Source organism: Pteropus alecto, unplaced genomic scaffold, assembly GCF_000325575.1.
Source record: "Pteropus alecto unplaced genomic scaffold, ASM32557v1 scaffold146, whole genome shotgun sequence".
In the NCBI taxonomy this organism is placed as follows: domain Eukaryota; kingdom Metazoa; phylum Chordata; class Mammalia; order Chiroptera; family Pteropodidae; genus Pteropus; species Pteropus alecto.
In genome coordinates this window covers 3,680,236-3,693,491 of record NW_006442107.1, presented here as the reverse complement: position 1 = coordinate 3,693,491, position 13,256 = coordinate 3,680,236, and the positions used below count along the sequence as shown (strand labels likewise).

Below are 13,256 nucleotides of genomic sequence, written 5' to 3'. Positions count from 1 at the left end.
AGAAATCTAACTATGGGAGGTGAACACACAGTGTAAACATATATATGCCCTACTGTTAAAGTGTACAGCTGAAACTTATTGGATTTCGTTAACCAATGTCACCATAGAAAAAATAATAAATTTTTAAAAATGCTTAAGATGGTAAATTTTGTTATGTGCATTTTAATTAAAATAATTAAATTAATTAAAATAATTTAATTAGCCATACACAAAATATTTAATTAACCATAAACCAATAACCATTAACCACAACCAATTAAATTTATTTGCCCACAATTAAAAATGTAAACTACAAGAAGTGACAGGAAAGGATTAGTCGAGTTTAAGGCAATATTTATTCAATTTCTAAGGCATTGTGGTAGTTATTTAGCAAGGATACAATTCCTTTTAAGGTCTTTTATATTTGGATTTTAGTTTAAAAATCAGCATATTTGGTGGAAATCTGAGAGAACTTATTCTGGCATGTGCTCTTACTCATGAAAAATGCATCTTTGCCGCATCATCCTATGATGACACTCAATCACTTTTAGCAGCAGGGGATGGCCAGTTTTGTGGTGCTCTGAAGGTCACTGGTTCTCTGTCGCCTGCCCAAGTAAAGAGTGGGCCATGGCAGGCTCCATGCTCTCCTTAGGCCATACTCTGAATGATGACTGCAATGCCTTGGCCGCCTCCAATGCAAGCCGATCCAACAGCATATTTTCCACCTCGACGCCTAAGGAAAAAACAATGGCTGAAATCTACTCAAATGAAGAATTGATTAGATAATTAAATACAATTACTAATGCTAACATCTGTATAATTCATCCTCATTCAGCTCATTATCGCAATATTTTATTCAGTCCTCAATATTAGGTTTTTTTCTTTCGATCTGCTTAGTTTTTATTTATTTATTTATTTATTTTTAAAATTATATTTGGCATACAATATTATATTACTTTCAGGTGTACAACACAGTGATTAGACATTTACATGACTTATGGAGTGATCATCCCGATAAATCCAGTACCCATCTGATCATCCCAATAAATCCAATATATAGTTATTACAATACTACTGACTATATTCTTCATGCTATACTCTACATCTCCATGACCATTTTATAACTACCAATTTGTACCTCTTAATCCCCTCCCCCTTCACCCATCCCCCATCCCATAATCTGAGAACAATCAAAATGTTCTCAGTATCAATGAGTTTATTTCTGTTGTTAATCCTGTTCTCTAGATTCCACATATGACATTTGTCTTTCTCTGTCTGACGTACTCCACTCAGCACAACACCTTCTAGGTTCATCCATGTTGTTGCAGATGCAAGATTTAATTCTCTTTTTTTTTTGGCTGAGTAATATTTCATTGTATATATATACCACCTCTTCTTTATCCATTCATCCATTGATGAACACCTAGGTTGCCTCCATATCCTGGCTATTGTAGATAAGGCTGCAATGAACATATGGATGCATATTACTTTTGAATTAGTGTTTTGGGTTTCTTCAGATAAATATTCAGAAGTGAGATAACTGAGTCCTTATTTGTCTTTTGTTATAGCTTTTGTTTTAAAGTCTATTTTGTTTTGCTACCCCAGATTTTTTTGTTTTCATTTTCATAAAATATCTTTTTTTTAGCCCTTTACTGTGTCTTTCAATCTGAAGTGAGTCTCTTGTATGCAGCATATGTAAGAATCTTGTTTTCTTATCCATTCAGCTACCCTATCTTTTGACTAGAGCATTTTATCCATTTACATTTAAAGTAATTGTTGCTAGATACATAGTTATTGATATTTTATTATTCATATTTTTTTCTCTTTTTCTCTTTTTTCTTCTTCTTATAGAAGTCCCTCTAACATTTCCTGTAATATTGGCTTGGTGATGATAAAATATCAGCTTTTTCTTGTCCAGGAATATCTTTATCTGTCCTTTGATTCTCGATATAGTTTTGCTGTGTAGAGTAATCTTGGTTGTAGGTCTTTGCTTTTCATCACTTTGAGTATTTCCTACCAATTCTTTCTGGCCTGCAAAGTTTCTGCTGAGAAACTGGCTGACAGTCTTATGGGAGGAGCTCCTTTGTAGGTAACTAATTACTTTTCCCTTGCTGTTTCTAAGACTCTTTGTCTTTAACCTTTGGCATTTTAATTATAATGTGTCTTGGTGTGGGCCTCTTTGCGCTTCCCGGGCTTGTATGTCTATTTCCTTCAGCAGGTTAGGGAAGTTTTCAGTCATTATTTCTTGAAATAGGTTTTCAATTCCTTGTGCTCTCTCTTCTCCTTCTGGTCTCCCTATGATGCGAATGTTGGTATGCTTGGTGTTGTCCCAGAAGCCTCTTTACACTGTACTTTTTAAAAAATTATTATTGTTTTCAAATTTTTTCTTGTTGTTGTTCTGATTGGGTGTTTTCTGCTACCTTATCTTTTAAATCACTGATCTGAAACTCTGCTTCTTCTAATCTATTGTTAAATCCTCTTAAGGTATTCTTCATTTAAGTTATTGTAGTCTTCATTTCTGACTGATTCTTTTCTGTTTTCTATCCCCACTTTTATGTTTTCTATGTCTTTGTTAAAGTTCCCACTGAATTCATCTACTCTTCCCCTAATTTCATTGAGCATCCTTACAACCAGTGTTTTAAACCTGCATCTGGTAGATTAATTGTCTCCTTTTTGTTTAGTTCTGGATCTTTATTCTGTTCTTTCATTTGGGACATGTTTCTCCATCCTTCCATTTTCTGTTCTTTCATTTGGGACATGTTTCTCTATCCTTCCATTTTGGCTGCCTACTTGTGTTTGTTTCTATGTGTTAGGTAGGGCTGCTATGTCTCCTAGTCTTAGTAGAGTGGCTTTATGTAGTAAGTGTGCTGTGAGTCCCAGTGGCACAGTGTTGCCATAGGCACCGGAGCTGGGTGCTCCAGGTATGTCCGTGTATAGGTTGCATGTGCCCTCCCATTGTAGTTGAACCTTGGTTGCTGTTTGCATGTGAATGGGAAGGAATGACTCTTGGGCTGATTGGTTGTGACGACTGGCCACAACCAGTGGAGGAGCTGTTATGCCGGGGCTGGCCCTATAGAGCAGGATTCGCTTTAGCAGGGCTCTGGTGTCTGCCCTGTCTGCTCTTTGGGTCTGTCATCCTCGGCTGTGACCTTGGGTGGTACTCTGGCTCAGACCAAAGCTGGCCACTGGGTGTGTAGAACGGGGCCTCTCGGGAGGGGCCCTGCCGCAGGCCATGTTCAGCTGCAGCCTATGCCCTGCCCAGAGCCACCTGGCATGAGCCACCAAGCAATCTGCAGATGGCTGCCACCCAAGATGGGCTTGGAAGTGCTTCCAGAGGCCAAGCCAGAAACTGAGGCTGGCTGCCACTAGTGCCAGGTGTGGGGTTACTCAGCAAGAGGTATTGGGCATGCCGAGGCCAGATGCTGATTGTTTAGATTTTGTGATCCTTTCAGAGATTTTAAGAAAGTCTTCGGCATAAACCAAGACAGGTCATTTGTTTGGAAAATCCACTGGAAGTGGCTTGGGTGGGCCTGTACATTGGGAGGGGCCAAGTCTCAGGTAATCATGTGGGTGGGGTGACCACTGTTAGCCAGGTTGATGGAGACTCAGATATGGTGGTTGCCCGTGTCTGTGTGCTAGGCTGGGGATAAATAAAGGAATAATGAATTTTGCCAGCACTTCTGTCTGGGAGAATGCTACTCCTCCAGGCCTCGCCCTGAAGCCAGATAACTCAGTTCCTCCCCATATGTCCCTGGCACCTTTCAAGTTGCTGCTCCAGAGATGGAGCTCACAGTGAGTCCATCACTAAGTCTGTATGCAGTCCCCTAAAGAGGCAGCCCTCCATCTCACTCATCCACAGTCTCTGCTGGTTTTTAACAGCCAGAAGTTCTGGGGACTTCTCTTCCTAGCACTGGAACCCTGGGCTGGGGAGCCCGGTGTGGGGCCAGGACCCCTCTCTCTTCCAGGGGGACCTCCGTAGCTGAGATATTTCTCTTGATTCTGAATTGACACATGTGGGTGTGGGACCCAACTATTTTGCATCTCCACCCCTTCTATAGTCTTGAGGTGGCCTCTTGTGTGTGTCCCCAATTGTAGGGCTTCGGTTCAGCTAGACTTCAGGCAACTCCCAATGATGGCTATTCTGTAGTTGAGTTGTAATTCTAATGTGGTTGTGAGATGAGGCAAGCACAGCATTTACCTACTCTGCAATCTTGGTCCGCTTCTCAATATTAGCTTATAATCACAACAGGAGAAGGAATTTGGAAAGCTGAATATTCTTATTAAAAAAAAAGGAGTAACACAGAAGAGGGAGGCTGAAACCTATTTATAAGCTTAGATGCGTTATGAAACAGGAGTAGGGGTAGGAGGTAATTGAAATAAACAGGAAACAGAGGAAGGGGGAGTAAACATTTAGCCTCTTTGATTTACAGGGTTTTAGAAATTTACGGCAACCTAGAATAAATGTATTTTGTGAAGTTTGTCCATGTAAAAGACAGATAATCTAGAAATATTCATGTCACTTTCATAAAAGTTAGACTCCTTTAAAGTACCATCCGTTCTCATTCCTCAGTCCTGATAAAATGACCTTGAAAAAAGCATCAGGAATTATCGTGTACATGTCAGTCACTCATTTCAACTCAGTGAATCACTAAGTAAAATAAAAGTCCCATTTACCTTAACCTAACAGGGAGCCAGCATGGATTTTTGGCCTGATATATTTGGTTTCATTAGCAATTTTTCTACTAACAGAGCAGAATGGTCCAGAATACACAGTAACGAAAGAGGACTTCCATCAAAACTGAAAAGTATCGAATACACAGAAGGCTCCTCCTGGAACCCTGGAAACCATGAAGGAAAAACTTAGCTCAGATTCAAATCATTTGTTTGCTTAGGTCTCTTCAATGAGAGCAACTAGGTCAGAATCCTCTTGGTATTTTCTTTGTTTTCTTAAATAATTTTATCTTACTCCCTTAACTGCCACTAGCATACAAGGGCCATGAGAACCAGGCCTCACTGTTTGCTCACTGCTGCGCAGCGGCACAGGGCTGGGGCCGCAGGCACCATGGCCTCTCAGTGAGCATGAGCTGAGCGGCTACAGTGAACACACAACAGACAAGAGGAAGAGCACGCGCCCCAAGATCAGAGCCGCTAACTGAGTCTACTGAGTTATCTATAAGGTCAGCTGAAAAGAGGTGCCCAAGTAACTTGTTGCTTGTGTGAAGCAGTGCAGGGGGATCTGAAGAAGAATGAAAAATGTTGGATTGTTGGGGGAAAACCTAAATTCGTGCATTTCTACAAAAGAGGCAAATCTGAACTGCAACAATTTCTAACAAGTACCTTAATTCATGAACCAGGTGTGCGGTAATTCTTGATCCAGAGGCTCCCAACGGATGACCCAAAGCAATGGCTCCTCCATTTACATTGGTTTTACTTGGATCAAGATCCAAACTCTTCTCAACAGCCAAGTACTGGGGAGCAAAAGCTTCATTTACCTTAAAAACAATTGAAACACTGATAAAAATCCTTATTTACAAACTGATTTTTAACTGAGAATTGTCCAGTTCCATTGATAGCTAATTTTGCTGTTTTTTTTCTTCCTATTTAAATTACCTTGCAAGGTTATTTTATCTTTAGTTGTTCTTTATAAATATATCAGGTTTGAAAATGGGTATATTTACTAAATGGTACTTTAAGTCGAATGCATCCCTTAGGCAAAAAAGATCCTCTGTAATATTAAAAATGGATATTCAAAGCAGTGGGATACTGGTTAGAGCCCATAGGTTCTAGAGCTAGGTTAACAGTTCAAATCTTGGCTGTATGCATGTCTTTAAACTCTCTTAACACTCAAAATTTCCTCAATAGTAAAATGTGACAGTAGTAGCATCCTAAGAGTTATTGTCAAGGTTAATTAAGTTAACCTTGGGTATTAGGTTAATCATGGGTATTGAATGTCTAGTGTATTACCTGACAAACAGCAAGTACTCAATAAATAGTTGCTATTATTATTATTATTATTATTATTATTATTCCTCAGTTCTACCACCCATACTTCCAAGAAGAGACTGACAGGCAACAAAGAATAAACCTTCAGAGTCCGATACATAAGAGAAATGGCTACTATGTTGAAATGCAGCAGAAATATTTATATTTAACAAGGCTGGCTATGCAAATTATCTTACTTCAAATTTATAGCACTATATTTTCATATGATTTTTCCTAGAGAATTTTATAGACAAGAAAAGTGATTTTAAGAAAGGTAACTTTTATAGAGTTGGGATCAAAATCTAGTCTTGTGTTCTTTCCTACTATATTTTGTGCTCTCTCAAAAAGGTACCCTGTTTGTCCTTAGATTCAACATTGTTTTTCCATTTTATATAGTCATGTTCAAGGACGTGTAAGGGACCTATGATGTATTATGAAAGTATGCTTCTGAACCTAGGAAAAACTACCACATGATCATCAAATATCTCAAAGAAAATCACACCAAGGTGTTGAGAGCTATGTCCTTGAATATTTTTATATCTATAAATGATTATGAAAAGCTTTGGAATGCTGACAAATTTCAATACTTTTAAGAGTAAAATCTAAAGTCAGAAATTTAGTGGTACCTATTTGCTAATACAAATGTGGTAAGTAAGCAGCAACCTTGAGGCTGTGCACTGTTGACTGCCTAAGGATGGAAGTAGAGGTTTAAAGATAAACCGTTTGTTTGAAACCATAGTTGCCTGGGCGAGCGATTACCACAGAGGGAATCACACACATGTCTAGAATGAAAAGGGCCCTTCTCTATCAGTTTAAATTGAGAGATTTCCTTTGTCATGTTAATTATTTCCAAATGTCAAGCAGCGTATGCTTAATTACCTAAAATTTTCATATGCTCCCAAAATGTAAAATGTATCTAATCCATCTCTAAGTATTTTCTCTACCCCTTCTTTTAATTGTGCAAAATACTTAAAATGCCTTTGTTCTAAACCAACATTTAAAAAAAATACTCTACCAATAAATTTAAGTTTCCAATGCCAAAAATTATAATAGGTGCATCTCAAATTAAACCACAACTAAAAGCCAAGGTAAGTTTGGTGGTGGCGGTGGGGGTGTCTTAACCTGGGGGGACAGTGAGAAACTTCTAGATTTGGCACCAAATATTATTTTCCTATTAGGTCAATTCTTGTATTTTTTCACTTTAATTCATAAAATAGGGTTAAAGTTACTTATTTCTCATCTACTTTATATAATAATCATTTTAATTCAATAAGCACATTAATATCCAAAAAGGTAATAGAGTCTTATACTTTAGTAGGAGAAATCAGGCTATTTTAATTGTTCGAATATAAATAAAACATTTTAATCAGGTCAAGGAAAGTATCAACACAAGGCATGTAATGAAAGTAATACTTATTTAGATGTGAATCATTTGGAAAGACTAACAGAACTAAAACAAAAAGCTATAAAATACCAAATCGAAGCCATTTACGTACAGAAGTTAGCGGTTTATTCATGCTGTGAAAAAGTAAAACGCTTACCTCTACCAAATCCATGTCCTTAAGACTCAGTCCTGTTTTCTTCAGTGCCCCATTGATAGCAGAGACAGGACCTACATTAGAGCAGATTTCAATTTCATTTTTATTTATGTAACGAATTTCTCCATCTTTACTAAACAGGTAAGTAAGGAGGAAAGTGAGGAGTTGTTAGTAGCCATCAATCTTACTACTTTTAAAGTATACTATTAAATTGTGTGACAATAAAAGAAATCAGAAAATGGGACCAAGGTGAAAGCTGTTTATGCAGTCAAATTGCAGAGGAGAGACTTAATGAAAAGTTCTACCATAAATGGCCAAATAAGTCATATATGGGATTTTGCCATCATTTATAGATCATACTTCATAGCAAATGGCAAGGCAGGCTGAATGCTCTCTCAGAATACAAATTATATGCATTCCCAGTATAGAAGTGATTGTGCCTACATTCTGAATTTTCAGGACGAAAGAGAAGAAATGGCAGCAGCATCTCCATATAGGCATAGCAAAAGAGGCACTTAGGAAAAAGACGCTTGAAGAAACATGGAGATGTTTATAACTCCAACAGTAGGCAGAAAGTTTAAATAAAACACAACTCCCACTGAAGAAATACAAACCCACCTAATACGACCTGAAACTTTAGCTCCCAGATTTCTTATGACCACCAATGACAGTTTAATATTGCTCATAATTTTAAAGTAAATTGATTTTTTTTTCCAAAGGTAAAAAATCTGGTTCGGGATGATTATCTACTTCTCTATTTGTTCTTAGAAAGAATGAAATTGTCTAAAAAGAAAATATGTGCTATGTTCTGCTGAATTCAAGTAGTCAAATATTATGCAACAAATATTATTCACAAATACAGCCAAGGTAAAATGGGAAATCAGTCTTTACAAGAAGAGCATAATGCAACCTAAATATAATGTAATTTATTTTGTCACCTAGTTAAAATGTTCTTCAAGCAACAGTCTGATGATTGGTAGGACCATGCTTTTCAACTTAAAGGACCAGTTCTGCACTGGCTACTGATTTAAAATGGAATCTAATTCCATATTTATTCTCTTTGTATCTCTAAGGCATTAAAATGGGATGAATAGTTCACAGTAGAGCATCGGCTATCTAGCATGATCAGGGAATGAAGTATCCTACTGAGGTGAAAGATACACAGAACTAAAAGCTAAGAGTATATAACCATTGTTCACATTTCCCTGTCTTCGTAACCACAGTAAGCATGACTTGATGTGTTCATGCTAACTCAGAATTGTTACAGGTAATTGTAACAATATGCTATGCCACAATTTGACTTTTAAAGGATAGTTATTTACTGGGACTTAGGAAGGTATAGTATTCTTATTGGGGAAAGGCTTTATTTCTAGTCCTGGCTCCGACCAGTAATAGCTGTGTGTCCTCAGTCACCTTTTGGGGCTATAAGCTTCTTATCAGAAGTGCTTTGAACTGGTTTTTAACCTTTTTCTTTTTAAGCAATGGCATCTTTTCTATTAAGGAAGCTCAGTGTCAGATCAAGCTAGAGCTGCTCCAGCTGAACAGGCTCAGAGTTCTCCCCACCAACACCCACCACTGCCATCCCCGGGGAGTTCTAGGGGGCACCCTTTCCATAGCTGTGTCCTTCATTAGAGCCATTCTCGTTCTCTTCAAGTCCCAACGTTCCCTTTTTCCTGGGTCTGCAGGTACTCTGCAGGTCCACAGATTTCTATATGTTGGATAACTGCATAACTGAAGAACAACTATTCTCAGAAATTAGATTGACAAACCCATCTCCACTGAATACTCTATAATCTATTCTTCCCTGCTTGTTCATCTAGTGCACGTCACATAGCTACCTTGCTTAATCCCATACTACAACCGACAGACCAGCTGTCTAGATGAAGGGAGCATATGATGCTGTGGAGCATTTGGCATATATAGCTCTGGTCAAACCTTGAAGGAAAAAGATAATCTTTCCACAGTGCATTCACTGTACTACAGGACAAACATCTAGAATAGAACGAAGGCGAACCACTACCTTTTCTTTGCTCACTGATTATGTTAAGGTATCAGAACCAATTAAACGAAGTTAAACTGAAAAAGAACTATAAAATAACTACTTACCTATATAAAATGTTTTTTATGATCTATCAAGTAGTCAAATATTATGCAACAAATATTATTCACAAATACAGCCAAGGTACAATGGAAAAAACCTACATCCTAGGCTCCACCCCAAACCTGCTGAAACAAAGCCTTGTGGGGTGAGATTACAGGTGAATTTTGATGATCATGTGGTGTTGGGAACCACTGTTCTACATACCAAAGTGATAAATGCCATATCTAAATACAGATATTTAATTTTTCAAGATACCTTCCATCTCTGTGACAAAAGTTCTGTTTTGCTAATAATGGATAGCTGAAAGTCAATAAGCTTATAAGACTGTATATAACTGTAGGGAGATAAAGCTCCCCAAATTCAAAAGAGTGCATGGATTATCTCGGGAGGCCTGCTTGCATAAAAAGGAAAAGGCTGGTTCTGTGGAATTCCAGGAAGAAGAAGATTAAGTATAGATAAAGGGAGTGTCAAAGGAAGTGTCGATTGTACCTTGATCTTCAGGATGTTACTTTAATTATGTTATCTTGGGATACACAAAGGAACTGATTATGTATAAAAAGAAGCATAAGAAATAAATTCGGAGAGACAGTTGTGAGATCTGTTCTCCCTCCTGCACCCTGTCTGTCTTCTCTTTTTTCTCAGTCCCCGCTCCCCCATTCAGGTACCCGGTTTGACTTGGTCGGCTGGCTTCCGACATATAACAGATAACAATGGACTTTTAACAGATGTTAGTTTTGGTTGGCATAATTAGCAATACAGTGAAAGATGACAGGTATGGACATGCCAGCTTGCTTTCTTAGAAATTCTACGCCAAGATAAATCGTCTCTGAAGGACATATCAGTAAATATAGTTGAGTATTAACTCAGTCCCAAATCAGCATAAGTGGTTCCATCTGAGTAGGACCTGGAGCCTCACACTGACCGACGTCTGAACGGCAGGTCAGCAACAGGTTCTCTCCCTTAGATCTTGGGACCCACTTCAACAACCAATTTAGTTCATCAAAAAAGGCCTAACTAAGCTCATAGAAAAATCTTTTGACATATCAAGAATCTGAATCTATTCTTTAGGGTAGGCTATTCCTTGGGATATGAGAGTATAGATGGAATAGATCAAAACCCGTGGGCACACTTTTATTTCTGTGAGGTTCCTAATTGGTTCCCTGTTTCCCCAGAGAACAATGGCAGGAACTATTAAAATTCAGCATCATCTGTGGTTCTTGGGAGTGCATCTAGCAAAAAACTTATTGTTCTACTTCTAATTCAGACTTTTCTAGCCAAGAATATACGCGTTTGCAGGGAGTTACAAATCTTCTCCCGCTAGCACTTTGCCAACTGTGATAGATTGTTTATAATTCTCTATTTTCCTGTTAAGCCTCAGCTGAGCCAGGTATGACTCTGGCTTCCTGAGAGCACTTGAATTATACCTGGATTCACACCCTGGCTCCATCACTTACTAGTTTGGAGCTTTATAAGACAACTAACTTCCCTACGCTTCAGTTTTCTCATTCACAAAGAAGTCTCACTAGAGTTTCGGGAAGATTAAATGATATAATAATGACCATGCATAAAACATCCAGCAAGATATTTATCTTCTGCACACAGCCTTCTCTATTGTGCCTCATGATTTCTCCCATCTCACTTTTCTTTTATCTCGTCAGTACCTTGTAATTCTTTTGTTATTTTCTCTGTGTTAATTTTAAATATCTCAAATGGACAATAAGACGTGATTACTGCCCACGAGGAGTTTACAGTCTTGGTTTTCCTACTGAGACTAACGTAGTTTTTTCACAAAGATTAGTTGTTTAAAAGATTGATTACCAATCTCCTTTTCTTGACAAGTGACCTTGATTTGGCTACTATTTCAGGAATTAGAATGCCAAAGAATACTTATCTCCAGAAATAGAACAGAACCAGTTTGTTTCACTACAAACTTACCAATACCCATGATAGAGGGATCACATCCAGACACAAAATAGCCCACAACTCTTGCTAGTGGTGTGAAGTTATGTTTTTTAATAGCATCTTCACTAGCTATGATAACAGCTCCAGCACCATCAGATATCCCCTAGAAAACAAAAACAGAAAGATTAACTAGAGGGTAAAAGTTAACCAAAGTTTGAACTAATGGAGTAGTACTATTAGGATTATGGCAGTACATAGGTGGCAGTGCCCTTATTTGGGTTACAACAAATAGTACCAGACATACTCTGGTGAATTACAGAGATTGTTTTAGGCACAGAATACAATCTCACTAAGGGAAAATAAAGAAGAATGTTAAGGAAAAGCTTATATCCAGTGTGGAGAGATATAAGGAGAAATCTGATGAGACTGTATACGTGAGAAAGAAAAAAAGTGTGAGAACTGAAATAATAAACCGGCTAAATTTCCTTCTAACATTGAAAAGACTAAGAAATTGAAAGACTATCATAAAAGGGCCCCGAGTTAAAATATTTTGTTATGACCTATGAAAACCCACATTAATAGAATATGAATTCTATTAGTTTCAGCTGAAGATTATAATGAAAAATATCTAAAAGATACTACATGATTATTTTGCATTGTACACATCAAGAAGAGTTCAAGATACTCCGTGATGCTACCTACCGACGCGTTGCCTGCAGTAACGGTTCCTTCTTTCTTGAATACCGGGGCAAGTTTATTTAACTGTTCCAGGGTTACTTGGGGCCGAACACACTCATCTACTTGCACTGTCTGTTTTCCTTTCCTTGTCTTCACCTCAACTGGTACCATCTCGTTGTTAAAGCGGCCAGCATCATTAGCTGAAATCGTTGAAAGACGATCATAAGAATGGGGAAAGAAAAAAGAGAAACAAGAAAAGAAACTAAATCAATCATATCCTTTAATTTCTTTAAATTTCTGGCCTGCCCTTTCCTCATGGCCTACGTTAATGTAAGCTTTTATTATTCACATAACGTACTTAGCCTTCTGGAGGATTTAATATGCTGTCAATGCAGATATGCAGACACATTCTGTACCTTTTTAAATTATAATTTTTGATTTTTTTCCCTTTTTAAATTAATAGTCACCACACATTTGACCCCTTTTATCTCATCTACCTCCTCCTTCCCTCCCCTTTAGTAACCACTAGTCTACTGTCCATGTCTATGAGTCTCTGTTTGCTTATTGCTTTTAGGTTTATATCCCACATATAAGTGGTATCATGTGGTTTTCAACTTTTTCTGTCTGGCTTATTTCGTTTAGCATGATTATCTTGAGGTGCATCCATGTCATTGCAAATGGCAGTATTTCATCCCTTCTTTTGACCGAGTAATATTCCATATTGTATATATGTACCACAGCTTCTTTATCTGATCATCTATCATAGGACACTTTGGTTATTTCCATGTCCTGGCCACCATGAATAATGCTGCTATGAACATCGGTGTGCAAATATCTTTTCGGATATGGATTTTCAAGCCTTTGGGGTAAATAGCGAACAGAGGGATTGGTGGAGCATATGGTTGATCAATTCTTAGTTTTTTGAGGAACCTCCATACTGTTTTCCATTGTGGCTGTACCAATTTGCAGTCCCAATTTGCAGCGGTGTATGAGGGTTCCTTTTTCTCTGCATCCTCTCCAGCATTTGTTTTTACTTGTCCTGTTGATTATAGCTATTCTAACAAATGTGAGGCGGT

General features: G+C 37.9%; 1 protein-coding gene across 1 annotated transcript in view; it reads right to left on the bottom strand.

Annotated features, from left to right (window-relative positions):
* Positions 1-316: 316 nt before the first annotated feature.
* Positions 317-13,256, bottom strand: part of ACAA2 (acetyl-CoA acyltransferase 2) — a gene marked incomplete at its 5' end in the record, with an annotated part of 25,478 nt that continues 12,538 nt past the window's right edge. Inside the window, 5 exons of the mRNA XM_025038680.1 lie at positions 317-712; positions 5,317-5,471; positions 7,503-7,573; positions 11,536-11,665; positions 12,205-12,380. Of these exons, the coding sequence (XP_024894448.1) occupies positions 628-712; positions 5,317-5,471; positions 7,503-7,573; positions 11,536-11,665; positions 12,205-12,380 (617 nt within the window). The remainder of the gene's footprint in view (positions 713-5,316; positions 5,472-7,502; positions 7,574-11,535; positions 11,666-12,204; positions 12,381-13,256) is intronic.